Source organism: Kryptolebias marmoratus, linkage group LG10 (genome assembly GCF_001649575.2).
Source record: "Kryptolebias marmoratus isolate JLee-2015 linkage group LG10, ASM164957v2, whole genome shotgun sequence".
Taxonomy (NCBI): domain Eukaryota; kingdom Metazoa; phylum Chordata; class Actinopteri; order Cyprinodontiformes; family Rivulidae; genus Kryptolebias; species Kryptolebias marmoratus.
In genome coordinates this window covers 7,367,388-7,381,672 of record NC_051439.1, presented here as the reverse complement: position 1 = coordinate 7,381,672, position 14,285 = coordinate 7,367,388, and the positions used below count along the sequence as shown (strand labels likewise).

The 14,285-nt window shown below is 44.2% G+C and overlaps 1 protein-coding gene across 1 annotated transcript in view; it reads left to right on the top strand.

The window, feature by feature from the left end:
• Positions 1–1,308: 1,308 nt before the first annotated feature.
• Positions 1,309–14,285, top strand: part of dcaf5 (ddb1 and cul4 associated factor 5) — a 15,130-nt gene continuing 2,153 nt past the window's right edge. The window contains exons 1-9 of the mRNA XM_037977940.1: positions 1,309–1,748; positions 2,415–2,558; positions 2,908–2,944; positions 3,059–3,198; positions 4,351–4,480; positions 7,141–7,354; positions 9,952–10,018; positions 11,717–11,844; positions 14,017–14,285. Of these exons, the coding sequence (XP_037833868.1) occupies positions 1,541–1,748; positions 2,415–2,558; positions 2,908–2,944; positions 3,059–3,198; positions 4,351–4,480; positions 7,141–7,354; positions 9,952–10,018; positions 11,717–11,844; positions 14,017–14,285 (1,337 nt within the window). The 5' untranslated portion in view covers positions 1,309–1,540. The remainder of the gene's footprint in view (positions 1,749–2,414; positions 2,559–2,907; positions 2,945–3,058; positions 3,199–4,350; positions 4,481–7,140; positions 7,355–9,951; positions 10,019–11,716; positions 11,845–14,016) is intronic.

Genomic DNA, 14,285 nt, shown 5'->3' with positions numbered 1-14,285 from the left:
AAAGTGTGGACTGCTCTCTCCGGGTTGGGAGTGAGGTGCTGCCTCTAGTGGAGGAGTTTAGAAAACTCAGGGTTTTGTTCACGAGTGAGGGAAGAATGATCTGACCAGATCTGCGCAGCTTCCGAAGTCTTGCGTACTCTCTACTGGTTCGTTGTGGTGAAGAGGAGCTGAGCTGCAAGAAAAAACTCTGTTTACCGTTCAATCTACGTTCCTACCCTCACCTGTGGTCATGAACTCTCTCTGGATAGTGATTGAAAGTTTCAGATCTTAGATGACGTTTCTCCTGCTAGGTAGCTGGGCTCTCCCTTAGAGATAGGGTGAGAAGTTTGGTTATCCAGGAGAGATTCGGAGTACAGTCGCTGCTCCTCCTCATCGAGAGGAGCCAGTTGAGGTGGTTCGGGCATCTAGTAAGGATGCCCCCTGGACGCCTCCAAATTGAGGTTTTCCAGGCATGTCCTACTGGCCTGATTCAGTGGTTAAATCACCTCTTTGTATTCTGCAGAAGCCTGTTAATCACCCATTGATTCTAAAATTAGGTGTGTTGGAGCAAAGAAACAAGTAAAACCTGCAGGATGGTGGCCCTCCAGGACCAGGGGTGTCCAATCCTGATCCTGGAGGGCCACCATCCTGCAGGTTTTAGGTGTTTCTCTAATTTGACACACCTGATTTGAGTGACTTAGTGATTAACAGACCTGCTGAAGAACTGGGAAACATTTAAAACCTGCAGGATGGTGGCTCTCCAGGACCAGGATTGGACACCACTGAGCTAGAGGAACTACGTCTCTCGGCTGGCCTGGGAACACCTGGGAATCCTCCGGGAAGAGGTGTCTGTGGAAGGAGATGTCTGGGGCTTTCCTGCTCCCAACTTGAGTTTAGAATTTGAATTTATTCAGTAAAAAAATAATGCACATGCATATATAAATGGTACATATGTTAAAATACAGTGGATGGATCCACTGTCTGTATTTTTTGATTTTACGTTTGAAATGTAACTAAGTACCTAAAACATATTCAAGTCAAATTACAGATTGGATTAATTACTTAAAAAGTGCAAAATACACTAAATTGATACGCGATTACAGTAACGCGAGTACATTTCGTTACTTGCAGCCTTATAAAGAGAGCAAAAAGTAGTAATAACTATGACTTAAAACATTTTTATTTTTATTCAAAGTGGCAGAATTGGGCTTCCACACAAGAGAAGTCTTACGGGGGGAAAAAGCAAACAAAAACGGGGAAATATTTGTGTTTCTGTATTATTCCTGAGTGGTGACACCGGGGAGGGGGGGAGCGAGGTCCTCCCCCGGAGCACACAGCTGCCTCCGCCGGGGGAGAGAAGAAGAAGACGGACAGAGGAGGTGCGGAACGACGTCGACACCAGCAGGCAGGCGACGGTGCTCCCAGCATAATGTAGGCTCCGCACCAACCCCACCGTCGAGTAGGTGTAAGAGAGCCGCTTTGAGAGCAGCAGCCGGGAGTGTTTGCTTTACCGTGCAGGGAGGGGGCGGGAGAAAAACAACAACAACAACAAACAAACAAAATGAAGGAGTTGAAGGGCTGCGGTATGCGCTCCTCAGTGGGCTTCATGTCCCGCAGGGAGCTGACAGGGCAGCCGCTCATGAAGGAGGAATTCCAGAGGCGCAGGCTGGCGGGCTGCACCAGCCTCTACAAGAAGAACATGGAGGGCCACTTCGGCTGCGTCAACGCCATCGAGTTCTCCAACAACGGCGGAGAGTGGCTGGTGTCCGGTGAGTTGCAGGAGGGGGGTGGCTGAGGTGTGTGTGTGTGTGTGTGTGTGTGGTGGTGGGGGGGTTTAACCTTAGCATGCTAACGCTAGGAGCTGTCAGCTGGAACGCTCCCCGGGCTAGCCGAGGCTAACCTAGCCTAGCTTGTTTTGCTAGCTGCGCAGCGACACGAGTCCAGCTTCATGTGTCAGCCCTGAAAACGGCGAGCTGCGTCCCCGGAGGCGACGTTTCTCCGTGTTAGCAGTCACGGCCTTCTAAAATCACGACGCATTTCACCCCCAGAGAGGATTAAAACCAATCATCTGGCCCAGTGTGACATCTTGTGGTTTGCCATTTTGGCTCAATTTCTTGTTTAGTTTTCTGCCCCTGACTGAAAATCCTCATGTCAGCCTTTAGAGGATTGTAACTTGGGCTTATCATTAAAGGGTTTGCTCTGATAAAAAGCTAAATAGTGTTATATTTCTGTCCAAGTCGTGCATTGGAATGTGGCCTTCAAAGTACTTTAGCTGTGTTTGTTTAGCGTGCAGGTAATAACACAATTGGACCACAGAGGTGACTGCAACCTGCACCTTTCAGACCTGATTTGTGTTTCAGGTTGGAACTGATGGATAACCGTACGCGCAGATCGGATGCTGTGTTAACAGATCTCTGTTTTTTTGTCCCCTGCAGGAGGAGATGACCGGAGAGTGCTTCTGTGGCACATGGAGAGAGCCATTCATTCCCATTCGAAGCCCGTGAAGCTGAAGGGCGAGCACCTGTCCAACATCTTCTGCCTGGCCTTTGACAGCACCAACACGAAGGTCTTCTCCGGTGGTAAGTCACACACACACACACACACACGTCATGTTGCATTCAGTCACTTGGAGGATGTGTTTACGACCTCTGACAATGAGGGCTCTTAAAAATGTAGTCAGCAAGGGATGAAATTAGTGCATTTAGAATTTTTAACCTGTCAGAGAATGATCCACATGAAACAATCCAATTTGTCATGGAAAAAAAATTGGAATTTGGTCGCATCTGCCTGCAGTGTGGATGTAGCTGTAGCTGTGGTGTTGACTCCAGACGTTAATCGAAAAGTTAACACAGGCGTAAACATAATCGCTTCCTTCTTTCTCTGTAATAATACAGTATACTGACCCGCTCTGTGTGTGCTCCCTGACAGGAAACGATGAGCAGGTGATTCTTCATGACGTGGAAAGGTGTGTATAACAGCAGGACCTCGTCACTGAAACACTTTACTCACTGGCGTTATTGTCTCACGGACACACTACTGATGTAAACAGTAATGGGCCTGATGCTTCCCCCCCCTGCAGGCGGGAGACTCTGAACGTGTTTCTGCACATCGATGCCGTGTACAGCCTGTCGGTCAGCCCCGTCAACGACAACGTGTTCGCCAGCTCGTCGGACGACGGGCGCGTTCTTATCTGGGACACTCGTGAGCAGCCGCATGGAGGTGGGCACCGGCGCGTTGTGTCATGATTCTGGTTGTAGAAATGCGATGATCCACAATCGAAGTCGCGGTTATATTTGAAGTTCATTTTTTATGACTTTACCGTGATGTTAAAGACTAGAGACACCTGTGATGCTGAGTTTAACATGTCCCCGTGGACAAACTAGTGTCACTCTTTTCTAGGGGTGCCATCCTTTTTGTCAAGGACAGTTAATTCTGTTAAACTAAAATTCAAAAGCAGTGATCACGTTTCATTTTCTCTGCCTGTCTGAGGACGGGACGGATGATGTCTCCGTCTGTGGACAACTTCTTGTCCGAGCTCTGAATTGTTACCCCTTAAACGAAGAAATGTCAAACCGCACAGCTGAACATCTAATGGGTCATGGATGATCCCTGTTGATTTCAAGGTCAAAGGTCACAGGTGACCCCTTGCCTAGCGATGGGCCTGTTATGTGTTGTTGGTGGTACTCTTTGTTTTCTCACTTTTGTCAGTTTCAAGTTATTTCAGTGATTATTTCAGGGATTTTTTTTCTTCAACAAAAGGGTAAAAATAAATGAGTCTACATCTGTATATGTGTGTATATATCACTGAAGTATAATGTATTTAAATATTACAGAATGGTATTTCTTATGGTCTTCAAGCCTATTGTAAAAGTTTGAAGACTGGAGCTCACACTGGTGAAACCATCATGACGGACAGGTTAATTGAAAATCAACATTGAGGAGGTTTGATGTACAAAGCTGCTCATCTGCAGTCACAAAGTTTATGTTAAAGGACTCTGGGGGCTAAACTGTAAAACAAACTTGATAAAACCTGGCTAGTGGTAAAGTAAAAATGCAGCGGATCATCCTGCACGCCGTACCGTACGCTCAGTTCTATTTTTAGAAGCCCTCTTTGTGTCCAGGTTGGCCTTATAATGCGTTTAGCAGCAATCTGTCTTCCATTTCTACTAGCTGGTGTTTCGAATGTGCATTTTAGGGCCAAGTTTGAAAGAACAGAAGTTACAAATAAGTGATTAAATATATTCGGCTCGTCAGGTGGTGGAGCCACACATACATGCTGTATAGTGCAAATACAGCATCATTATGGAAGGGATCTGAGGGAAATGGATGCACAGTCCGTTCAGTTACACGAGTTGTCTTCTGTCCACACAGAGCCATTCTGCCTGGCCAGCTACCCGTCGGCCTTCCACAGTGTGATGTTCAACCCCGTGGAGCCCAGGTTGCTCGCCACGGCCAATTCTAAAGAAGGCGTTGGATTGTGGGACATCCGCAAGCCGCGCAGGTGAGGCGTTTCCCTCTGCTCTCTAAGTTCTTCATGCTGTTTTTAGGACATGGAGCTTTATGCCTTTTGGGTAGAATTTATTTTATCTGCAGGATCTGCTAGACAAGTAAAACTATCAGCAACAATAAAAATCTCTGTCAAACGTATTCCTTGAAGGAATGCTTATCACCCACTGCCTTTCATGCCAGAGGTTCAGACTAGGATTTTCTTTTGTTAAACATTGACAGATGCAGCCATTTTGGTCAAACCTTGAAAATTAATTTATGCGCGACCCTCCATGACATTGTGAGATTTTATGCATAGTCCATGCAAATAAATGGTGTTCAAGTGTTTCGATCACCCATTTTTTCTCTCACATGTACTTTTATTGGCCATATTCAGTGTGTAGTTCCGCCTGTGTCCACCAGGTGGTGGTGTTCGGTTCCCATCAAACGAACCAAAAATCAATCCACTGTCTGCAGAAACATCTCACTGCAGACTGTTTACAGCAATAAACGGAACAGAAAAGAAGTTCTGGTTGATAAAAGGAAGAGTTTCTGTGCTTCTAGTGGCTCTGCAGCTCTACAGCGAGATATTTATCTCCTGTCGACTGAAGTCGGATTCAAAATGGCTGCCGTAATTCAGCGACTTCACCGAATACAGAAATGGCGATAGCTCAGCCAATTTTACAGACGCTGAGCTAAAATTTGGAGTGGTAGTTGCTGAGAGTCATGCCCAACACATACTGCGAGGGCTGACTGAATGCACAAGAGCTGCTTTTAAATCTTTGCCAGTAACTATTGGAGTCAACTCTGTCTGTTAGCAAAATATCTCATGAACCTCTGAACTGATTTTAATGAAAGTCTCAAAAAGTAAGAATTGGGCGTACATCTATAACTGATCAATATTTGGAGTCAACCTAATTCAAGATGGCCGCCACAGGTAATCAGTCTTGCCAGACTGTACCCATTTCAGCTGGTTTTGTACCAACCTTGGCAGCTGCCCCCACAGTAGAGGTGGTATCTCACTGGACTGACCATCTAGATGTACTACAGCTAGAGAGCATTGGAAGTCTGACATGGAGCTCCCCCTAGTGGCTGTTTGTTGTACAGTTATTAAACCCTGTCTCCTTATGTAAACTTATAGGCAGTTTTTCTTTTTTTGTTGATTCAAGTAGGCATTACATTGGTGTTGTATGTTCAAATATACGTTTTTAAATCTGTTTAGTTTTAATTAGTTATTTAAAGCTTTTAAAGCAGTGTCACGTTACAGCAGGGGTCTCCAATCCTGGTCCTCCACGGCCACCATCCTACATGTTTTCCTTGTTTCTCTGCTCCAACACACCTGATTCAGTGGTTAAATCACCTCTTCATGTTCTGCAGAAGCCTGTTAATCACCCATTGATTCAAATCAGGTGTGTTGGAGCAGAGAAACAAGTAAAACCTGCAGGATGGTGGCCCTCGAGGACCAGGATTGGAGACCACTGCGTTACAGTGTGACAGCCTGTTAGCGAGTGGGGTGGAGGTGGGACAACATGGCAGCTCCCAAAAACAAACAATTTTGACTTCAATTTTGAACAAGAGGAGACCGAGGTGCTTCATCCATCTTTATTGATGTCAGCGGCTAGTTAGTCAACGGCATTCATGAGGGAGTCTCTCAATTGTCTTACAACTTTCGCTGTGCTTCTCAGTTTCCTGACGTGAGTTACAGAGAGGCACACAGCCCTGCCGCCTGAGTCTGAAAACCGTTGGCATCTCCAAACCGTTAGGAGAGCACTGGAGCTGTACTTGGACACCAGCTCTCCTCGGACAGAAAACACGTCCAGGTCTAAACACCAGACTGATGATAAATAATAATCATTATAAAAACTGTCTCAAATCTGCCTTTCTTCATCTTTTAATTGTACAAAACGAACCAAATTGTGCATGATGTTGGCACAGCAGAATAATGTTCACGTTTTACAGGCCGTCCACGTGATAATAGGCCGTTAAGAACATGACTCACTGGTTACTTGGTTACAAATACTCACAGCTAGAAGAATGTATTCTTGCAATTTTTAGTTACCAACGAGATACCAGCTTTATGGTTCAATATACAGGAGTACATTTTTAAAATAAAGGAGGTTCATAAGATTTTTATTTATTTATTATTATTATTTAACATCAGCGTTTTCAGAGCTGAGCATTCGGAGCTATAGCCTCTGATGGTTTTTGTCATAAGGAGAGCTCTCACGAAGGTGTCAAAATGCAGCTCTAGAGTTACGGAAACTGATCAGAGACAGGTTTGTGACGCCCGGGACAACTCTGCGACTTCTTTGACAGAAAACTTATCAAGAGGCAAGACCTGCAGGACTGACGATCCCTGCAAATGTTTGAGACGTTTTGGAGACTCCCGCATGAATGGTGTCTGTCCCAGCCCTGTGAGACACTGGTTTTTAACAGCTATGAGTTCACCATATAACATATTTATTGAAGTTGACTCATATGTACTGATAAAAAACACAGAAGCTTCAAACCGAGCCGGATAGTTATAGAATTCCTACACCCTTCACCTACAGATTGAATAAACGGATGGAAAAACAGTGGTGATCTTATCTACAGTAACATGTCGGATTGTTTTTCATTGACCTGCTCCTCTGGTTCACTCAGTTTAAAGCTCAGTTTCTTATCCTGTGCTTTCAGCTCCCTGCTGCGGTACGGAGGTAGCATGTCCCTGCAGAGCGCCATGAGCGTTCGCTTCAACAGCACGGGCACTCAGCTGCTGGCTCTGCGGCGCCGCCTGCCGCCCGTCCTCTACGAGCTGCACTCCCGCCTGCCCAGCTTCCAGTTCGACAACCAGGGCTACTTCAACTCCTGCACCATGAAAAGCTGCTGCTTTGCCGGGGACAAGGATCAGGTGGGTCCAAAAACAAAACAAAAAAATTCACCAGAGTCTGAAACCTCTACTGCAACTACGAAAATAAAAAGCAACGCTTCATGCCCATTTTTGCCCTTTACATCCAGATAAAAATGCACAGGGGACAAGTACAGTTTCAGTTTCTGATTTAGGGACCAAAAGAAGTGGTGAAAAAATATTTCATAATGACTTTGCAGTGACTCTAGGAAGAGTTTAGGGATACGTGGGTTCAGTGGAAGTACTGAATGAAGACAGAGGAATGAGTTCATGAAGAAGACCTGTGAGCTGCCACTCCTCAGACATGACATCAACCCGCAGTCAGATTTGATATGTTAACCTTATTGGTTGGTTTCAGTCCGGTTCATGAAGGCTTCGTAAACTACTAACCCCAGCATGAGCAATGAGGGCGGTTCAGAGAGTTTCAGCCTCTCATGCTGAGAAATGACGGAGTTGTAGCTGTTTGAGTCAAACCCTGGAAAACAACTTGGTGCACAATCTCATGAGCGTAATGGGACACGCCTGTCACGGGACGGGATCATAATGCGAGATCTATTAGTATGTGTTGAGGATGAGTCTAAGCTACTACCACACCGAACTGTGCTCAGTATCTGTAAAATTTACTGAGCTACAGCCATTTTTTTGTTAGCTTAGTTTGATTAGCTGTGATCTGGGTTAATGAGTTTTAATTGTACAAAATAATGGTAAATTTTTGAGAGTTTCATTAAAATCTGTCCTGTGGTTCATGGGGTATTTTGCTAACAGTCTCCATCAGGTAATGCTCAGCTACTGGGAGTTATAAATTCAGTGAAATTAAATTTAGCCATTTTAGTTTTGTGTCAGCCATCTTGAATAGGGTCGACTCCAAATGTTACTGAAGTTTGCTAATGGTTCAAACAAACTCGCACATACAGGCAAAAACATCCCATTTCGCCTTCAGCTACAGGCAGTAATAAGGTTCCTGAACTACTCATGTGGCGATAGTTTTCCTCATTTCCCTCCCTCCTGCTGAAACGGAGTTTACGAGTCCCGCTCAGTTTTGGGTCAAACTTTCCACAGACTCAGAGGAAGACATTAGTTGGACTAAAAATGTCGAGGTGGACAAAAACAAAAGGTTTAACAAGATAAAAGGAATGTTTCTTCGGTGTTCCAGCTGGGAAATGGAACTACGTATCAGACAGTAGAGGATTTTCACGGTGCCGTGCAACATTCCTGCTTCACGTGTCAGTCATGGAGCACGCAGGCGTTCATGTGCAGCTCCACTCGTCTGAGTAACAGTCCCTGCAGAAGGTTTCTTCTCATTTCTTGTTAACTGGTAATAAAACCACAAAACCCTGTTGAAACGCCTGTCATATTATGGTATGACATGCCTGTCTGTGGACAGGTTTTATTTTTATCTGAGCTCTAACCTTGCAACAGTAAGGAATGTCAAACCGCACAGCTGGACATCTCATGAGTCAAGGATGATCCCTATTGATTTCAAGGTCAAGGTCACAAGTAACCCATTTGTGAAAACCCTGTCTGTGCTCAAACTCTAGGCACATGTATTCAGGATAGTTGTGTGAGTGACTTTATGCTTTGGTGTTTGAGTACTCTGACAGTCTTGATGTGTGTATTATGTACCTTTGGCCGTACTCTTGTAATAAAACCACAAAAACCTTTTTTTATTGTGTTTGTGTAAGAAAAAAGCAGCCGCTAATTGAGAAGAGAAGTGCTCAAAGGTCGGCAGGATGTTTCCAGAAGGAAATTAAAGTTAACTTGAGTGGCTAAAAGGTTGAGTTACTGTTGGGTAAACTATCAACTAAAGTTCAACAAGTGTAAACAAGACAAACGAGTGATTAATGACTTTGCTGAAATGTGCTGAAGAAGCTAAAAGTTGGTTAAATTGAAAACAAATACAGCCGGGGCTAATGAGCAAAACACGCTAAAAGCAGGAGAACAGTAGCCAGAAGGAGCAGGACAGTAGCTCATATTAGTTAAACTATACTAAAGTTAGCAAAGCAGATGCTAAACCCAGAATGAGCAGAACAGTAGCTAAAGTTAGCGCTGCTGATGCTAATGCTAAATTAGCAAAACGCTAGTTAACAAAGCAGAAAACGTTAAAACTGAAATGAACAAAACAGCTAAAAGTAGCAAAACAGAGGCTAAATTTAGCCAAAAAGAACACTAAAGCTATTATAAACAAATTATAAACAAGTAAACAACAATGTAACTCAGCATTCAGGCAGGTATCTTATAGAAAACGGGCTTTAGTTTAGTAAAAAGAGTACAAGTACTGATAAGACAGCAGTGTCTTAAATCTGCTAAGTTGTTCTTTCTGGCAGAACTTTTGCTTTTTGCCATTCTTCCTGTTCTCGTCACTTTAGAACCCGTGTGTCTGAAAAGAACAGGAAGTAGTCTGAACCCTGACCCTGTCAGCGCTCCCCTCAGCCTGGTTTAGGTGGAGCTGTGTGTTCAGAAATCCTAATACCAGCTCACTAACACACTGAGGGCTTCTGTTGGGTTTGTGCTGGGTGTGAAACCTGATGTACAGATGCTTGAAGTTTTCACTCTCTTCTTGGTGATCCTAAATCTAAGCATCCATATGTTCTCCTCTTCAGTACATCTTGTCCGGATCAGATGACTTTAATCTCTACATGTGGAAAATCCCCAACGACCCAGAAGCAGGTGAGAGGCTGAATCCGTCTGCCCTGATGGCGCTTTTATTTCACCGCACCAGGTTCCTGTTTTTACCCGATAAAGCAGAATGATTAGATCACCAGAATGTCAGTGTGTAATGTTTAGAGTTTGAGGGGAAAAGAAGTAGCATTCCTTGAAGAATACTGATTTAGGCCAATTCCAGTTTTCCTCAAAGAACTAACAATGAACAGAATACATTTGTTTTTATTTCAGAATAAATGATTAATGTGTTGCATCAGTCAGTGTGATCCTACTGCAGTGTAGTGACAGGACAGGAAGCTTTATCCAGTTTTAACTATCTATCTCAGTGACCATTCGGCTGCAAAAACCCAAGGTTTTGTACTTGTACAGCTAGTAAAGTTGAATCCTAAGTGGTTCAGTGAAAGGCAGCTGAAGTTCTGTTGATTCTTGAAGACATTTCACCTCTCATCCAAAAGGCTTCTTCGGTTCAGTAAAGAACCCAGGCAACAACGTCACAGACCCACCTCTAACCTAACCTACGACCCCAAGCATTACAGATGGAACAATCTTCTTCTTTTTCTTTCGGCTGTTCTCTTTTCAGGGGTCTCCACAGCAAGTCATCCTCCACCATCTAACTCTGTCCTCTCTGTCCTCTGTCCTCTCTCCAACTCCCTCCATGTTCTCTCTAACTGCATCCAGATGTCTCCTCTTTGTCTCTAACATCCTTCTACCAATATACCCCCTGTCCCTCCTCTGCTCATGTCCAAACCATCTCAGTCTGGCCTCTCTAACTTTATCTCCCAGTCCTTCAACCTGTGCTGGACCTCTGATGACCTCATTCCTAATCCTGTCCATCCTCGTCCCTCCCAAGGAGAACCTGGACATCTTCAGCTCTGCCACTTCCTGTTCTGTTTCCTGTCTTTTTGTCTCCAAACCAAACACCACAGCTGCTCTCACCACTGTCTGTAAACCTGCCCTTTGACCTTTGCTGCCACCTTTTTGTCACAAATCCCTCCTGAAACTTTTCTCCATCCACTCCATCCTACCTGGACTCTCTTCTTCACCTCTTTACCACACTCCCCGTTTTCCTGGACAGTCGACCCAAAGTTCTTGAAGTCCTGCTCCTTTGTGACCTCTGACCTCCTTGTAGCCTCACTGTTCCACCTGCCTCCCTCTCATTCACGCACATGAACTCTGTCTTCCTACAGCTGACTTTAATCCCTCGTCTTTTAAGAGCATCCCTCCACCTCTCCAGGTTCTGTCATTATTGTTACAGATGTAATGAGACAGACAAGTCTGTGATGAGACATTGCCTCAAATAGAGCAAAAAGTCCTTCGTAATACACCAAATAATCAAAGACCAGAACAGGTTTTATCACTTTATTGAACTGTCATCAAGACTAAAAAAGCAAAGGTTGCAGAAAAAACTGCAATAAACATCCATTATACATTCTAAAAACGTGGCAAAAGCTTTAAAAGATCAACACTTGTGCTTAAAGAATTAAATGTGATGTGCTTTGAACATTGTGAGGAAAATACATTTGTTGACGTACTCCTCCCGGGTGGTACTAACACAGATAAAAACGTGATGTATTATAAGGATTAATCCTGATGTGTCTGTTTCTTTCTTTTTTTTTTCTGCAGTCAGAGGTCCACAAGTGCTAACTGAGTTTGCCTGTTTTTGAGTCTCTTGCATCATGGCGTTAACAGAGCTGTCCTTCACAGGAGGCCCTGGGCACGTGGTGAACGGGGCATTCATGGTTCTGAAGGGTCACCGCTCCATCGTGAACCAGGTTCGCTTCAACCCCCACACCTACATGATCTGCTCCTCGGGCGTGGAGAAGGTTATCAAGGTCAGTCGGCGAACATCACGAAGAGCTGTCGTTTTTTAAGCCTGCTTCAGTTTAGGGTTAACGACGGGAGATCTTTCTGTCTGCTGCAGCATCAGGATCATCAAGTGGTTGTAGGCGTCATTCCCCAAGTCAGAACAGGATTTCTTAAACAAGCCTCTGGCATAAAACTAACTTTCTGAAGAAGCACTCACATATGTCTTTACTGCGGCCCAATACAAAGTACACAAGTACAAGTACACAAGGAGACACTGCAGCTGGAGCAGATGGATGAATATACTGTCTGTCAGGCAATAGATTTTTGTAAGAACGCCATTTTTCGCTTTCATTTTAACCATTTTACCTTTCTCTCTCAGGAGTTTTGACCTCTGAATGCAAAGCCTCTAACTTCCTGTCAGCTGCTGCATAAAGAACCAAGACAAAAAAAAAACAAGAATTGTCACTCTTTAGTTGCTTAAAACAACTCCTCAGTGCCTCTAAATGTGAAAGGTGGACTTCATGAAGCCATTTTAGAAGCCACCCCATCATTTGATTGGCTTAACGCCTGCAGCGTCCGAATCGGCGTCACAGCTGAGAGGCCTGATCTGTGCGCGAAAGAGCACACGCGTGTCCGTTCACACGACTTGACGCTCGGTGGATATTATTGGTGAGACCGTAGATCGACCCAGTTGGTCAAAAAGAGGCGCCTGCACAGCCGTTTGACACAGTGGTGTAGAGATACAAAGCTACGAGTTGAATCTGCAAAGCTCTGTGATCAAATCTGAGTGTTTAGGGCCCGTAGGCGTGCTGCCGTGTGACATACAGTCTACTGCAGGCTCACAAAGGAGGCTAATAATTACTAACTTCAGCTTCAGGCTCTGAACGTTACTTCACAAAGAGCAGAACTGCAGAGAGGCACAATTACTGTACAATTATTAACACTGCAGTTCATTAAAATTGGAATTTATTCTCAATACTTGAGGGTAAATTCAAGTTTCAGCCTTGATCCTAAATATAATCATAAATATGTTAGAATAAAGAAGCCGATCAACATGTCAACATGTTCTCTGAATCTGCTTATTTATATCTGTGCATTAACATTAAAATAACCACAAATAAATATTTTATTTAGTAATGTTAAATTCTAATGATAGAAAAATCATTTTTAGGCGATGTGTGAAATTAGTCCAGTGGCGACGTTAATGGTGATTTCATTTTTGTTTTTAAATAAAAGCAAATAAATCCTGTGATGCATTTAAACATTTTTGTATTATTTCTGTATCAGGATCGGTCAACCAGGTTGTATTCAAGGAAAGATGGTTAATAGTTACAGTAACTTTAGTTAAAAACAGTTTATAGATGAGAAGTTGAAGAACGCAGGAGAGGATCACTGTGTTACAATAAAGATGGAAATAAGAGGAAACACGCAACTTTATTCAGCTTAAAATGTTATGAAAAGTTGAAACTTGTCTGGTACAAAATAGTTAAACTGCTCTAATGAAACAGTAATGGTGATTGTCCAGATGTAGTTTTATTTCCTTAGAATTATCCAACAGTGCGTTACGTCTCACATGTAACCACTCCAAACACAGAACAGATGGTGGACAATCAGAGCGACGGACCAGGAGACAGCTTACATCGACTGGCCCGGCCCGGCCCGGCCCGGCCCGGCTCGGCTCGGCTCGGCTCGGTGGAGGTTTTCAACACCCAGACTCTGCAGCAGATTTAAAAATAAACAAATTCTTCGTAAACTGATGTTTTAAGCTACTATTCTCGCCTAAAAACATTTAAACTTCATTTAGTGACAAACTAATAGTAACAGCAGGAACTTTAAGCACTTACCTTCCTGCTTCACTGTTGCTGTCTGTCTAATGAAATGCATTCTGGGATATCTAGCTGCCCCACGTTCGCACAAGTCTCCCCTCAACTCATACTTGATTAAAAATGGACCCATCCAGGCGCTTGGGGCGAACTTACCTGGATGTGTAGCTTGAATTAGTGCAGTACTTGTACTCCAGTTCACATAATAAAGTATACAAGTACAGACAAGTACAAGTATTGAGAAATGGCTTTCTCCTTTTTTTTTTTTTAATGTAATGAACACATGCAGGTGTTCTGACACAAGAAGAGCAGTTTTCAGGCTGTAGATGTCTGTACCTGTCTTACCTCCATGGTCTTTTCTGTCGTCCCTCTCAGCTGTGGAGTCCCTACCAGCAGCCTGGCAGCGAGGGGGATCTGGAGGGCCGCGTGGAGGATAAGTCCCGCAGCCTCTACACGCACGAGGAGTACATCAACCTGGTGCTCAACAGCGGCAGCGGTCTGTCCCACGATTACGTCAGCCAGTCTATCGCGGAGGATCCCCGCATGATGGCGTTCTTCGACTCTCTGGTGCGTCGGGAGATCGAAGGCTGGAGCACAGACTCCGACAGCGATCTGAGCGAGGAGGCCATCATACAGCTCCACGC